At 32.5% G+C, this 16,784-nt stretch overlaps 2 protein-coding genes and 2 pseudogenes across 3 annotated transcripts; all 4 read left to right on the top strand.

Annotated features, from left to right (window-relative positions):
- Window positions 1-987: 987 nt before the first annotated feature.
- On the top strand, window positions 988-1,712 carry LOC147925120 (uncharacterized; annotated as a pseudogene).
- A 603-nt stretch (window positions 1,713-2,315) lies between these two features.
- On the top strand, window positions 2,316-4,476 carry LOC109129441 (uncharacterized; annotated as a pseudogene).
- Window positions 4,477-6,720: 2,244 nt separating this feature from the next.
- LOC104749820 (putative 3-hydroxyisobutyryl-CoA hydrolase 3) lies at window positions 6,721-10,233 on the top strand. The gene is made up of 13 exons (XM_087493407.1): window positions 6,721-6,969; window positions 7,040-7,120; window positions 7,231-7,363; window positions 7,461-7,540; window positions 7,637-7,720; window positions 7,820-7,904; window positions 8,001-8,086; window positions 8,893-9,014; window positions 9,223-9,283; window positions 9,395-9,493; window positions 9,560-9,661; window positions 9,751-9,792; window positions 9,913-10,233. Exons 1-13 carry the CDS (start codon window positions 6,952-6,954, stop codon window positions 10,045-10,047), a joined length of 1,128 nt encoding a protein of 375 aa, XP_087349533.1. The 5' UTR covers window positions 6,721-6,951; the 3' UTR covers window positions 10,048-10,233.
- Window positions 10,234-13,079: 2,846 nt separating this feature from the next.
- LOC104749821 (tropinone reductase homolog At2g30670) lies at window positions 13,080-15,501 on the top strand. 2 transcript variants are annotated; one of them, XM_010471516.3, is made up of 5 exons: window positions 13,080-13,661; window positions 13,798-14,005; window positions 14,149-14,365; window positions 14,884-14,990; window positions 15,091-15,501. In XM_010471516.3, the coding sequence occupies exons 1-5, from the start codon at window positions 13,594-13,596 to the stop codon at window positions 15,280-15,282; spliced, it is 792 nt and encodes a 263-aa protein (XP_010469818.1). In that variant the 5' UTR covers window positions 13,080-13,593; the 3' UTR covers window positions 15,283-15,501. The 2 variants fall into 2 exon arrangements, with proteins under 2 accessions (XP_010469818.1, XP_087349534.1); XM_087493408.1 differs by having other exon boundaries at window positions 13,573-13,681; window positions 13,756-14,005.
- The last annotated feature ends 1,283 nt before the right edge of the window (window positions 15,502-16,784 follow it).

Here is a 16,784-nt window from a genome sequence, read left to right on the forward strand (position 1 = left end):
TATAATTCTTAATGTGATATTGAAGTTTGAATATATCATGTAGGGGTTGGAGCATTTTTCCGGGACTTATGTTCTAGGACTTTGCATCCAAGTCGCCTTCAAATTCAAAAACAGAATATAGTTCTAATCCTATGCAACTTGGAAAAGATCTTTCCACCATCCTTTTTTGATGTGATGGAGCACCTGCCTATACATCTCCCTTACGAAGCTGAATTAGGAGGTCCTGTCCAATATAGGCGGATGTATCCTTTTGAAAGATTTTTTAAAAAATTGAAAGGAAAAGCAAAGGACAAAAGATATGCAGCAGGATCAATTGTTGAATCATATATCAATGACGAGATTGCATACTTCTCAGAGCACTACTTTGCCGCAAACATACAAACAAAATCAAGGTAAATGCTATCAAGATTTGAATATATTGTGTGAATAGATATTTAATTTTCAATCATTTGGTCAGGTTAACAAGATTTGATGAAGGTGAAAACCCTGTATATCATGTGCATGGAGTGCCTTCTATATTTATTCACGTTGGTCGTCCAAGCGGGGAAATGCATGAAACATGGCTCTCAAGCCGAGACTATCAATGCGCACACGCATATGTTTTAAGAAATTGTGACTATTTTAAGCCAATTGAGAGGTATATAATTAAGTAGGGATTGCTCAAATTATATATAATCTGCTATGATTTCTCAGATATTTGTGTTTGTCTTGTATATAAGTATGTTCGAGGATCTTCTTTCAGCAAAATATCCAGGACTTCCCTAGAAGGAAATCTCCACCAAAAGAGCAGACAAATATCATTTATGGGTTAAAGAATATGTGTGTGACAACAATACTCATGCTATATAAAAATAATTATTAAAATTATTAAAAATAACTTTATACATATATATGCAGGTTACTTACTGGAACGCCACAAAGCCATTTCCTACTTGGGTTCAAGAGATAGTGGTGCATGGACCTTTGAACAAGGTTAAAACATGGTCAATGTATTTTACAAGAGGCTATTTGTTTCATACAGAGAATCACGGTGTTGGATGAAACACATGTAACTATGGGGTATGTGCTAAGGGTGAAAATTACGCGGATGAATCTGATGCAGCGGATTTCTACGGAAACATAACTGATATCATAGAGCTTCAATATGAGGGGATGGTTAATTTGAGAATCACACTTTTTAAGTGCAAGTGGTATGACCCTGTTATCGGTAGAGGCACTCGGATCAGCAATGGTGGTGTTATAGACGTACTTTCAACAAGAAAGTACAATAAATACGAACCATTTATTCTAGGTAAGTATATATATATATATATATGTGTATATATTTCTATAAATAAAACATTATTGTTGATATGCAAATGTAACTTTCATAATATGCAAATGCAGCTTCTCAAGCAGAACAAGTGTGTTATATTCTGTATCCATACATAAAAAAACCGAAGCAAATATGGTTCAATGTTCTAAAGGTGAATCCGAGGGGAAATATTTCTGGAGAATATGTCAACAGTTCAGAGACGACTCTTTTGCAAACCGAAAATGATGATGTTGTATTGATGACTACAATTGAAGATATTTTACTTGACAATTTGGAAGAGAGAGTAGACCCAATAAATCTCGATTACGGCGTTGACGATGTGGAACCTGAAGATGAATTCTTGTGTAATTTATCATCTTCGGATGATGAAGAACCAGATGACGAAGAATCCTCCTAATTTTGTTTATGTCAAATTTGTGCAATATGTAATATATACTGAATTGTGCTATAAATAATATGTAATATATATTAAATGTTATGTTTAAAAATATTTAATTACATGGTTTTATATGTAATATATATTAAATGTTATGTGTAAAAATATATAATTTCATGGTTTTATATGTAACATATATTAAATGTTATGTTTAAAAATATATAAACTAAATTATATGGATTTAAAAGGATTAAATTAAGCCACTGATTAGCGACAAATAAGTGACTAAGTTCAAAATATTTGGGTTTAATTACCACAATTACGCGGTGGACCAGATTATGGACTCCTTAAACAAGCCCAGCCTTTTTAAATAAAATTGTTTGTGTATATACCAACTACTTAGGGACTGATAAGCGACTATATTGAAAATGTTTGGGTTAATTAAACATGAAATCCATTTACTTGGTCCATTAACGGCCCATCACGCACGACCTAACATTAATCGTCAACCTAATCTCTAATCATTCCACCTTTCTTGTTCTTCATCTTCCTCGCCAATTTCTCTCTAAACACGAAACCCTAATCTCCGAAATCAATCTCCCATATCTCTCAAAAGAGCAGGCGATGCCTCTTGTCAAGAAGCATGGACGCAAGAGAAATGTTGCCCCCAACGCTTCTCTCAGACCCGGTGGCTCTAATCTACAGTCTAAGGTGAGAAGAATCAACCCTCTACCACCTCAATACAACTTCACGCCGGCGGCTGAAAACCCTACGCCTCAGACGCCTCAAGAACAAGTACGTGTTTCTCCCCAACTATCGACATCTGCGACACCGCAGGTCAGAAACTATCCACCACCGCAGGTCCTATTTCAGAACTCCGTGAATCGAGTAGGTGTAGATCCTCCATCTCGGTCATCAACCAAAGTTATGAACAATCCACTCGGTTCAATCGAATCCATTGGAAGATTCTGCAAGATCTCCAACTGCAGCCTCTCACGCTCAAAGTCATCCTTCTTCTCAAGGTAACAACTTCGCAGAGTCAGATCCAGTGTTGCCGGAACTCCAGGAGGACACGTTGAGGGCTCTAAACGCGATACTTATGGTGCCGGACTGTCATAAGTTCACCACCGTCCTCTCTCCGGAACCGAAGCCTGAAACGACTTGGTATGTCTACTTTTTCATAATTTTACAACCGTGTTCTAGTTAGTTGGTTGATTTTTGTTGTCTGCTTGTAGTAAACACTCTTAGGGTTTCATGTCTGTTATTGGTTTGCATCAGATTGTAGTAAGCGACTTAGTGTTTCATGTCTGTTATTTTACGCCTCAGACTTACAACCTTGTTCTAGTTAGTTGGTTGATTTTTGTTGTCGAAAGACTTAGTGTTTCATGTCTGTTATTGGTCGAAAGACTTACAACCGTGTTCTAGTTAGTTGGTTGATTTTTGTTGTCGAAAGACTTAGTGTTTCATGTCTGTTATTGGTCGAAAGACTTACAACCATGTTCTAGTTAGTTGGTTCTCAAACTGACTTGATTCTTATTCTTATGTTATATGAGGTTTACTCGTGATGCTAAATCAGCACTGGTTCGGAAGATTACTAAAGTTTTTACAAACAAATTTGATGGTCCATACTACAATTGGTCATGTGTGCCTCCGGAGAGACGAGAAAGATACTTCATTGAATTTGCGGTATAGTTTTATGTTCTGAGGTTTTCTTCATAGCTAGGTTTTAATTAAGTTGTTTTTCACTAACTTAATTCTATTTTCCTTTTTTCCTAGAAAAGACACACTTGGGATCCTTTGATAACAGGGACAGTGCAAGAGTATTTCTATGAGATATGCCAACGACGGATGAAAAACATGGTTAGCGACGCTAGGATAAGTCGAGTGCGACCTAAATGGATCAAGGGTGACATGTGGAAAATAATGGTTGCTCAGTGGGATACTGAAGAAGCACAGAAAAGGAGTCGAATCTATTCCAATGCTCGCATGTCAGACCGTAATGGTCTCGGTCCTCACATGCACTTATCTGGGCCAACGTCGTATCAACAAGTCAAACAAGGCTTGGTGAATAACTTATGTTTTCTTCTTACACCTTACTTAAACTTATGTCTTAACTCTTTTCTTTGTTTTTGTAATATTCCAAGAAGAAAAACTTGGGAGACCAGTGAGTCTTGGTGAGGTTTTCAAAGAGACTCATACAAAGCCAGATGGTATGTATGTCGATCACAAGGCCTAGAAGATCTTTACAACTTATGAGAAAAACTTACAAGCTAAGCTTATCTGAGATGGAGTCAGATCCTTCACGAGTTCAGGAGCTCACAGCAGAAGATTATACCGCCATCTTTCTTCAGGTGAAGTTACATTTCTCACAATCTATATTTAAAGAGTCTTCAACTTTCATATTCTCTACTTACAGTTTCACCTTTTCTTTTCTCAGTCCACTGAGAAGGATTCACGAGGTAATATTTTTGGGCTCGGAAGCCTCAAGGATCATCTTCAGGATCTTCTCAATGGCAACATCTATCATCAACAAGGACAGTCGTCATCGTTTGTAGCATTGCAAGAGCAAATGAAGGAAACTCATCGTATCATTGAATAACAAGTTGCCTATAATACAAAACGTGATGTTGAGATTGCTGCTCGTGAAGCAGAACATTCCAAAGTTGTGGCTGAGCAACAGAAGAAGATAGAGCGCTTGGAAAAGTTCATGAGCAAACTTGATCCGACCTTTGTCGAATTCCATGAGTCTGAATCAAGTGATGCATCCATCGACCATCCTACATAAAGAGCATCTCCTCCTTAGGTTAATTCTTAGGCTACTTATCTCTCTTTATTTCTTACTCTAATGAACTTGACACTTTGGGATGATGTGTTGTTCCTTGTCACTTAAGAGAATCATAGTTTTAGGATTTATCATTCTGGTTCTCTCTTTTGGTTGTTATAAATATGGTTCTCTTTTTTTGTTATTGATAATGTGGTGTACTAATTACAATTATGGTTAACTTTTGGTTATTAAAAATGCAAATTTTAGGGCTTTCTTTGATTATAAATTAGAATTATAAACAAAACAAAAATAAAAAGATTCTGGTTTTTAACCCCTATAATCTTCAAATAGTCATTAAATCTGGCTTTACATAGTCGCAACACAGTCGTCAAATAGTCGCAACACAATCGTCAAATAGTTGTCACGTAGTAGCCACGTAGTCGCTACATTTTAACGACTATATCACAACTATTCCCAAACTAATCTCGTTCACATCGCATTAATCGTTAAAATGTCATCAAATAGTCGTAAATGTTTACTGACTAACTTACGACTACATGTACACTACGACTGCTCACACTTTTATTAATCGTAACATGGTCACCAAACAGTCGTAAAATGTTACGACTACATTACGACTAAATTTACAACTACGTGTATTAGTCGTAAAGGAGTCGCTATTTACAGACTAATTTACGACTGAATTTCTTACCGACTAACGTGTTACGACAATAATAATTAGTCGTAACGTAATCGTAATTTTTTATTTAACGACTATTAAACGACTATAAGTGCAGTCGTAAATTGCCTGTTTTCTTATAGTGCATTGTCAACTTTCATTGGAGTCTTCTCTTTATTTTTTTATGTTATTAAAATTCGAGTCTTTATTTTGTTTAACGATCATTTGAGTATTCCTCTGACCATGTTACTAGTCTATGCACTATTCGTTTTTACACATGTGGATGGTTGCATGCGGATGAATAACTGAAACAAAATATTGAATAAAAAATTGTTTTACAGTTTGTTTATTTTTCTAATTTTTTAGTTAAATGAACTAAATCGTTTTTCTAATTTTTTCATCTCAAATGGTAAAACAATGGATGAATGCTCATTCAAGTTTTCTAAATTCTTAATATAAGTCATTGTCAAAAAAGAAAGAAGAAATTAAGTCATCCATTTGTCATCTCATTTTTCACTTCTTTGATTCTTTTGCTATATATGCGTATATATATATATTACGAGAGACACAACTCCATCTACACGTTCCTTTATTTTTTCATGTACGCAACTGACCTACAGGGTATGGAAAAGCCATGAGGTTTATTAGCATAGGCTTCACATGTATATCAAGCTTTCATTTATTTTTATTAAATTCATTGAATCTCTAAAAAGTTATCAACTCAATTATTAATTAAGATATCAATAGAGATATTGGAAGGAAAGAAAAAACCTTTTGTTAGCGAACCATGATTTGTTATCTTCATCAAAAGTATATCTCTCAAGTTTTGAACCAAATTCAGATCCTTGTAGTCACTTTACTTCCATTGGGGTGATCCATCTGAAAGGTAGGTCTATATGCTTACTTTGATGCCAAAAGTTTGTGTGAAAAATAAAATAAAAAGAGAAACATTAGCAAACTGATATAGTGATATATATCCATTGACGTTGAATATGGAAACAAAAATAATACTTACGTTGATGGCAGCATCAACAAAAATGTAAAAATCTTGATAGCTCATCTTATCATAGTTTCACAAATCCAAGTTTAACATATAGGTATTACTGCTATACAGACATCCTATTTTCCCGCCTGGGGTCATGTACATAATTTTAATACAATGTAAGTTATACAAAATATAACACAGCACATGGTCACATATATATATAGATTAATTTAGTGTATTAGTACCCATACGACAGTATGAATTTTCTTGATGACATGTATAAGTTTTGTGTCCAACACCATAATAACTATCATATTTTATCTTTTGGTACCAAAATCAATACAGAAGACGAAAACGATGAGAAAATTGTAAAACACAATGAATCTAATTGCTTATATATCACATGAATTTTTTGTCGATTAAATAGACATTAAAAAGAAAGGACTAGTGCTTAAGTTAAAATCACATCCCTCTCACAAATGACACAACATCTATTGGAAATATCGAGTTAAATCGAAAAATAATAACTAGTGGTTATTGTGTTGGTCACATAATATATGTTTGTTTATATATGTGTCACCATACAAATTTAATAATTCGTGTAGGTACTGATGCATTTATTTAGTTTAAATGTGTAGTCATATGTTTATTAATTTGTACACTTCACCATCCTGCTAACAATCAGTTTTCATTAATCAACAAAAAAAACATTTAAAGTTGACTTAACCATAAGTAAGATAGAACTTCATCTATCTTGAATCTCCTAGCTGTTCTGGTATAAATTTTTCCGCGCAAGAAAAAAGGGAAGAAGATTACAACGTCGTCCGCCGAGATGGCCTCTCACTCTCAGGTCTGGTTTCTCCTCTTAACTACACTCGATGATCAGCTCTTCTCTCTTTCTCAATCAATATTGATCACAGATTTTGGTGGAAGAAAAATCAAGTGTTAGAATCTTGACATTAAACAGACCCAGGCAGCTGAATGCTCTGTCCTCTAACATGGTATTGAATTCTTCCTATTGTTGTTTATTCCTCCATTTTGTGTATACTAGCTAGTTATATATATATATATATATATATATATATAATTGGTTTGAACCAATCTTTTCTAGATCTCCCGTTTGCTGCAACTATTCCGTGCATATGAGGAGGATCCTAGTGTGACACTTGTCATCCTAAAGGGTCAGGGAAGAGCCTTTTGTGCTGGTGGCGACATTCCACCTCTTCTTAGTTACGTCATACAAGGTATAAGTCAATATCACCCTCCCATAACCATTTTTATGTTTCCAGTTTCCTTGTGCTTATTTCTACACACACTCTTTCTCAATACTACATGGACTAGGCAAATGGAGACTTGGTGCCCCTTTTTTCGCAGACCAATACACGCTCAACTATGTTCTGGCCACGTATAGCAAAGCTCAGGTCTCAGCATACATACTGTCCTTTTAGTGAATTTAATTACACAGAGTGTGTAAGCTCATTCATTCAGTTTCCATACCGTTTCGACATTAATTATAGGTTTCGATTTTGAATGGTATTGTCATGGGAGCTGGAGCTGGTGTCTCCATCCATGGTCGATTTCGGATTGCAACTGAGAACACGGTACGTAGAGTTTTCTTAAACATGTCCAGGCATGATAGATATCGATCTCAATTCTCAAATATGCTCATGTCACTTCCATATTTTATGAGATTCTCCTAGGTTTTTGCCATGCCTGAGACAGCTCTTGGGCTCTTACCAGATGTAGGAGCCTCCTATTTCTTGTCCAGGCTCCCTGGCTTTTTTGGTAACGAAAGTCATTAATATGTTTTGCATGTCGACAAAACTCGAGCCTATATCTAGCCCTCTCATCTTTCATGTCTTGTTCTTGAATTTATACCAGGAGAGTATGTTGGCCTCACAGGAGCTAGGTTAGATGGAGCCGAAATGCTTGCTTGTGGCCTTGCAACTCATTTTGTGCCCTCAACGGTATGAAATCCCTTTCTTACATCATTAGTATTTAATTTCCCATGTTTAGGCTAAAAGTAGGGCTCCTGTAAAATTTAAAGTAAACACGGAGCAAAACTTAATGTGGCCTTTAATTTGATAACTTTTTGGTGGCCTAGGGCAGATTAATATGCCTTTACATATGAACCACGGCTCTGCCTCAACGTAACCAAAGTTTCTTCGTTGTAGACTTTTAGTAGTTCTTCCTTTTCAGTATGTAATATTGTATTTTTATTTTATATTATTATAGACTTAATTACTACATGATATTATTATATATGTAGTATTAAGAAACTTGTTCCAAACTATAAAAAATAACCATAATTTTTTTTGTAATCTGGTCTCTAGCATTTTTTTTTTCTTTTTCGAACTAGCTATTGGATACTATGACGGCTGGTGATGCAAATGGGATTTTAGTTGAACTTGCACATTGCATTGAACAAATTAATAATTTTCTATCGTTTAATTTGACTGCCATTTTTTTTGCCAAGGACTATTTGAGGTATTTCAAACGTATCTTGCACTATAGTTATATGTCTTTGGAACAATCTGTTCGGGGTGCTTATCTTCTTCGGGTTAATGGTTTGTGTTGACTGTTTTCACTTATATAAGTGTAATGGATGGCAAGTCAAAAATTTCCTCCGACATTCTGAAAGACAATATATATATATATATATATATATATATATATATATATATATACTTCAAATGTTTCTTTATAGCTAAATTGTAAAAACACTATTTGCTTTGCCAAGGATCGTTACTTAGTAAGGTACTACTTTCCACAGAGGTTAACTTCACTAGAAGAAGATCTTTGTACAGTTGGTTCAAGTGATCCAAGCTTTGCCTCAACAATTCTTGATGCATACACTGAGCGTCCGCACGTCAAACAGAACAGTGCTTACCACAGGCAAGTGTATCTTTTTTTTCCTAAGAACTTTTCTCATGCCATCATCACAAGAATTCTAAGTAATGTGAAAAACAAATATTATAAATTATTGGTTATGAGTACGTTACATGTTTTGCTAATTTCAACCATGTATTGGTATCAGCTTTCAGTCGCCCTTTATAGCATCCATGTGATAGATCTTTAATACAAAAGTTGTTTCTTTACGCAGGTTAGATGTCATTGATAGGTGCTTCTCGAGAAGAACAGTGGAGGATATCATATCTGCACTTGTAATTTTTTCATTATGATATAGGAAATGATTGCTTTCGATGATCATGAGTTCACTGAGTTACCTTTAACATTGCACATTTGCACTCTACCCTCATATATGAATTGGTTAGGAGAGAGAATTTACTCAGAGACCAGATGACTGGATCTCCTCTACCACTCAAGCATTGAAGAAGGCTTCACCATCAAGCCTTAAAATATCTCTTAGATCGGTTAGTTCCCAAAATGTGCTACATGCAATATAATGAGAAAAAGCTGAGTGTATTTATATATTTCAGATAAGAGAAGGAAGACTACAGGGGGTGGGGCACTGCCTTATTCGTGAGTATAGAATGGTGTGTCATGTGATGAAGGGAGATTTAAGCAAAGACGTAGTGGAGGTTTTGTTGGATTTTCCGATTGTATATATATCTTCATTTTGTCATATTGTCTTCTATAGACGTAATTATAAGGTGTCTTACTTATATAGGGGTGTAGAGCCATACTGGTGGACAAAGATAAGAACCCAAAGGTTTAATAAATTTCTTTATTTTTTTTTTTTTTAAATATTTATATGTACAAAATATATATTTTTTTTTTTTTTGAAAATAATATGTACAAAATATTGTTGATGTATTGCTGAAATATATAGTGGGAGCCAAGGCGACTGGAGGACATCAATGATAGAATGGTAGATCAGTACTTTGAGAGATTGGAGGGATTGGAGGATCTAAAGTTTCCGCCAAGGAACAACTTGCGTGCTTCATCAATCGCAGCAAAGCTGTGAAGAAGAAATGGTGTGTGATGAGACATTAACCATTGACCAAACCAAGCGAAAAGACCAAAACCTGAAATATCAAGATTAAGTGTTTGAACTCCTTTTGTTTTTTTATGTTGTAGCAAAACGTGCGTTATTTCCTCCTTTCTTTCTAGGAGCACAATATCTCATGATTCAATTAAGTCTTCCTAGTTATAAGGTGTTCGCTCGCATTGGCCAGTAATAAGCCTCCATTAAATTTTCTTGTTTCGTATATTGTATTTTGATTGTTATTGTTCGAAACCTATGAGCTAGTCTTCCCGAAGTATTTGTATACGTTAACAACGTCCAATATTCTTAGATGAATTGTTTCTCTCGAAATTAGTGCTATTAATATGAGTATATGACTGATTGGACCATGATAGCAAAGCCACGTTTGAAGTGTTCAGTGTTACGCATCAAACCAACTCACAAAAATAAGGGAGAAGAAATCATTTCATGACGTAATTTTTTGTTTGTTTGACAAGATGGGTCGACTAGAAGACTAGAAGTACAAGACATATTTCTAAGTAAACTGAGACAATAAAAAAACTATGGCCATGTTCTTTTCCCAAACGCTGCGACACCAACAAAATAGAAGATTTACAGTTTTGGGAGAGAGAGGAAAACACAGTAGTGAGAGAAAAATGGTCGCAGAAAAGGAACGAAGATGATGACGGAACTTTCGCTGTTAATTTCAGCGACTTATATGATGTCGTCGCGACTCATTTTCTGCCTTCAGCGACTCAACTGAAACAATTATTTTTAAGCTCCGTTATCGTTTAATTTATTTCTACTTTTCGTGACACGTCGTTTAACTCCGTCGCTGCCGCTGTCGCAGCGTTTAGGAAAGAACAGGGCCACATGTTTTAGAAAACATGACAACGTTGACACTACATGTGCCTAATACATTATAGTTCACTAAAGCTTTAATTATCAAGAAAAACAAAGGAAGGAATACAATTTTTAAGAAACACCAAACTGTGAAATATTTTTATTGATATGAAATTATAAAGAAAGAGAGTTGGACAAAGTTGAAAAGAACATGTTGCATCTTCATACACGGAACCTTCGGCATGGTACACGATTTTCCAGTCTTTGTTTTCTATTTGTCAACTTTCGTTTGAGTCTTTTTTTTTAGCGATCATTTGAGTCTTTTTTTTTTAGCGATCATTTGAGTCTTCCTTTATAGTTCAACCATGTTGATAATTCATAGATGATACATCTATACCAATAAGTTTTTTGAAGTTAAGATATATCATTTGGCACGTAACTTAGATATATAATGAGCACATAACCACTAATACATAATGAGCTATTATTTATTATGTGTTTTACAATATGTGTAGTACATAGATGTGTTGAACATATTTATATTTAATTACTTAGCATATATAAAATTTATGTTCCAATTGATTTGAAGTAACTCTTTAAAAGTCTCCTAAGTTTCTTTTAACATGAAAATTTATTCTAATGGTTTGAAGTAATTTCACAACTTTCTTTAGTAGTGTCTCCAATCACCCAAAGGTCATTTAGTATTATTTTAGCTAATTTAGTAATCCCTGCTAGTGGGGGAATATTTTTTTTTATAAATTAAATTCGTAAAAGTGAATTAATTTGTTATTTGAAATACATAATTTAAATGTATGTATAATATTGGTAATTAAATCCCAATATTAAAATTTAGTTTAGTTTTAGTTTAGTCTCTTCCCATTCCAATACATCTGTTCTGTTACATCTCATCCATTCGTGTCCTATCAAAAATTTTAAGTCTCATAACGGTTCTCTATAATAATTACCCATTATACAACTATTATTAAAAAAAATTTGGCTAAAACATTTAAACAAAATACATGAATTTTCTATTTGAATCTTTTATTTACGTTTAGTGTAAAAATTATAATTTTAAAAAACTCTCGAAATATTTTTAAAAATATTCAATTTTTTTTTTGTAGAATAGTTTGTAATTTGTTTAACTATCCATAATTGTGTTGTTTATATATGAAATGGTGTTTAGTCGGCATAGTATTTAACCTGTGGGATTCGGCTTGACAATTTGTTTTTTACATAATCATAACTTAATCATTTTAACTATGTATATATTTTAATATAGATGGTATTAACAAAATAATAAAATAATTATTACCCTTGTTGTAGCACCAAATTTATAGTATTTTAAATTTCAATCAGTATTGAAACAACTGTTTTGCCATATACACACTCCTCTAAATTTCATAATTGTTTTTTAGAAGTGTAAGTGATAATAATATTGTAAACTTTTCATATGTTTGAAATTTTTTATATTTGTGCACTTTAAGATTTCTATGACTAAAATACATATTTTCTTCACTTTAATGTTGTAGTTAAGTTTTCTTTTCATTTACTGTATTTGTTTCGCTGCTAATAAAAAATTAATTATATGATTTTTTCACTTTGCAGGAAGACTACTATAATAAAGTAAAGAATGGAAGAAGTATTGTATAGGCTGAAACCGTCAAAAAACATAAAAAAAAATACAACATTTTAGTTAGTATTACTCTTTTCATAAATTAAACATTAAGTCTTACCAAAAACAATTTTGCCATTGAATAATAGATAATTTGTATATAAGTTTTAAATTTATAAAAGTGAGTTAGAATTTGTTATTTGAAATACATAAACTAAGTGTATGTACAATATTGGTATTAAATCCAAACAATTTTGAAAATCACCAAACTGTGAAATATTTTTATTGATATGAAATTTTAAAGAGTTGCATAAAGTTGAAAAGAACATGTTGCATCTTCATACACGGAACCTTCGGCATGGTACCCGATTTTCCAGTCTTTGTTTTCCTATTTGTCAACTTTCGTTTGAGACTTTTTTTTTAGCGATCATTTGAGTCTTCTTTTATAGTTTAACCATGTTGATAATTCATAAATGATACATTTATACCAATAAGTTTTTTGAAGTTAAGATATATCATTTGGCACATAACTTAGATATATAATGAGCACATAACAACTAATATATAATGAGCTATTATTTATTATGTGTTTTACAATATGCGTAGTACATAGATGTGTTGAACATATTTATATTTAATTAATTAGCATGTATAAAATTTATGTTCCAATTGATTTGAAGTGACTTTCTAAAAGTCTCCTAAGTTTCTTTTAACATGAAAATTTATTCTAATGGGTTTGAAGTAATTTCACAACTTTCTTTAATAGTGTTTCCAATCTCCCAAAGGTCATATAGTACTGTATTATTTTATCTAATTTAACTCTACTAGGTAGTAATTCGTGCTACAACGCGGAATAATTTTTTTTATAAATTTTAAATTTCATAAAAAATGAGTTAGAATTTGTTATTTGAAATACATAAATTAAATGTATGTACAATATTGATATTAAATCCCAATATCAAATTTTAGTTTAGTTTTAGTTTGGCCTCGTCCCAATATCAAGTACTGTATTATTTTATCTAATTTAACTCTATATATATTTAACATGTGTTATCGCTACATAATTGATACTCCCTCCTGGTACATAAGAAATGATGGATAAAAGATGGAGTCTTCAAGGTATGACAGCTCTTGTAACTGGTGGAGCCAGCGGAATCGGGTTTGTCTCTCTTCTCTTTAGCTATACCATATTTTTGACCCATTGTTCTGGATTTACATTTAAGATGTTGTTTTATATCTTTTTTTTGTCAAAGTGCTATTTTATATATCTATTCACTTGTTTTTGGAATGATTAGGCATGCTATAGTAGAAGAGCTAGCTAGTTTTGGAGCTAGAATCCATGTATGCGATATATCTGAAACACTAATGAATCAAAGTTTAAGCGAATGGGAAAATAAAGGATTTCAAGTGAGTGGTTCAATATGTGATGTATCCTCTCATTCCGAGAGAGAAACACTTATGCAAACCGTCTCAAGGATGTTTGATGGCAAGCTGAACATCCTTGTAAGTTAATCTTACTTTTCTAGACTATATATATACATATATATCGATAACAAAGTAAGCATATTCTCATATAGGAAAAATATACCTATTAAAAGTAGTTTTACATGTAGGATTATTTTGTAACTCATTTTTGTTCAACATAGGTGAACAACGTTGGTGTAGTTCGTTCAAAGCCAACAATAGAATTTGTGGCAGACGATTTCTCGTTCCATATTACTACAAACCTGGAATCTGCATATCATCTTAGCCAACTTTCACATCCTCTCCTTAAAGCTTCTGAATATGGAAGCATCATATTTATTTCCTCTGTTGGAGGAGTTGTATCAATGGAGTGTGGATCCATCTATAGTTTAACGAAAGGTACATATAGACTGACTAAATATTAATCAATATAGTGATTCTCAATTATACTATGTACGTAATAGTATTGTGAATAATATATATATATATATATATATATATATATATACGAAACATATAAATACTTTAACTTTATATGTTGGGTTAACATATAAGAGAATTTCATGTATCTGTATAATTTTTAAATGATGTTTGATGAAAACTGAATTTAATGTTGAGTTACGTTATTAAGTTGTTTTAGGCTTTTAGATAGTGTTGTATGTCAAAATTAATAGTCAGAATGATTAGATTGAGATTTATAACATAGTAAACTGATGCATTGAGATATTTGGGAATACTTTTTTTTTTTCTAAAAACATATATGATCCACTAGACTTACTCCGACTTACTCCGAAAGCTATTTTCAACGATTACTGGATCGGTTGTCCTAAGAAGCTTATACACTCATACAAAGTTTAGTTTTCGTTGGGATTCATAACCGTCTCGTAGTTTATCTTTTTTCGTTTTGGTATTTGAAGGAGCTTTGAATCAACTGGCAAGAACTTTGGCGTGTGAATGGGCAAGAGATAGCATACGAGCCAACTCGGTTGCTCCTAATTTTATCTATACTGCAATGGCTCAACCTGTAATTAATGATTCTCTCCAGCTCTTTGTTTTTTCTTTAATTTTCAGTTAACATTATACACATTTTATTATTATGTCTTACAATCTTGTGAAAAATTCAGACTTTGGAAGACGCCGATTTCAAGAACAGTTTGTTTAGTAGAATCCCACTTGGTCGCGCTGGAGAGCCTAAAGAGGTTGCATCACTTGTGGCTTTTCTGTGTCTGCCTGCAGCTTCATATATTACTGGTCAGACCATTTGTGTTGATGGGGGTCTCACTGTCAATGGTTTCTCCTATAAGCCACATGCTTGAGCCGAGACTTGTGTGTGTTGGTGACGAACACAACGTACAAGAGCTATAATAAATTGATCCATTTGAAACTATATTAAATAAATAGTGAATATGTTCGAAAACTTTAATAGGCACCCACAATATGGCTATGGTGAATGTAAAACATGTACAAGCAAGCCTTTGTCAAAAGGAGGTGCTCTAAGTGTTAATAATATGAGGGCTCAAAAACCCCTTCTGATCTATTACTTCATAATTCATCCCAAAATCCAAAAATCAAAACTTTCTCTTCGAAGTCCTCTCAAGCTTTCTACAAATTTTCTTCGTAGTTTTACTTTTTCTTTCTTTCTTAACAACAAGAAATCTTCACAAAAATATTATCTTTTCAGTTTACTCTACACAAATGCAAGGTTTCTATATTTTGACACAACTAAAATGCATATTGTATCATATATAATATTAATTTTTGAAGTACATTTTTACAAGTCGGTCAAAATTGAAATATATAACCCAATTCAATAGTTCAGATAAATTTATTAATTACATTAGTTTTTTTTTATATATGGTCATTCATTGAGATCCTAATATTTTTAATATTTATCATTAACAATAAATATCTATCTTAACATTTTTGAAGAATATTTTTGTTGCATCTTTACGAATTGGGTCAAAATTGAAATATATAGCCCAATACAATGATTCAGATCATCATTAATTATAGTAGTTTTTCTGTATATGGACATTCATCGATATCCTAATATTTTTTAATTTCTATCATTAATAATAAAATATGGTAATTGAAAAATACTCTAATATTCATCATGATTATAATAATTGAATCTGAATTTATAACTGAAACCCAAAATTATTTCTTATTGAAACTAAATAATATATATTAAATTTTAATAAATTAATTTTTCAGTAATTCTTAATAAAATATACATACTTATAATTTTTTTCAAATTCAACTGATACTGTAAATGTTTGGGGATAAAAAAAAAATATATAAAACTTTATAATTTGATTAAAAATAACAAATATCAATTATTTTACAAATACAGATCAGTCCTACTTTCTAAGTAAATTAAAGACAATAAGAAACTAATTAACGTCTACAAAAGGAATGAAAGTTAAGAACATATAGGTTGAGAAGTTTATGGTAGAGTTAATTAATACATGTTATAAAGAAACTATAAACCAAGTCGTCTTGGTTTAATGGTAAATGGAGAAAACTTTTGTCACCTGAGTTCGAGTAGCATTGGCCACGTTGTTCACCCCGCCCCAAAAGATTAGTTTTTGGACCTAAGAAACCTTTACGATGTGAGTTAAAAAAAAATGTATAGAAAAAAAAGTATGTACTTTGTTTTTTTACGTCAAATCTCATCGAAAATCTGACATTTTCTGCTGAAGTAGAGAATGTGAGTAGTTTGTCTTTTGTGCTCTATTCTATTTGTCTTTTTTTTATATATTTTTATTAATATTAAATAAATATAGATAAACCAATCAAGGTTATAATTCTTTGGCCA

This window comes from Camelina sativa, chromosome 16 (genome assembly GCF_030686135.1).
Source record: "Camelina sativa cultivar CO46 ecotype springtype chromosome 16, ASM3068613v1".
In the NCBI taxonomy this organism is placed as follows: domain Eukaryota; kingdom Viridiplantae; phylum Streptophyta; class Magnoliopsida; order Brassicales; family Brassicaceae; genus Camelina; species Camelina sativa.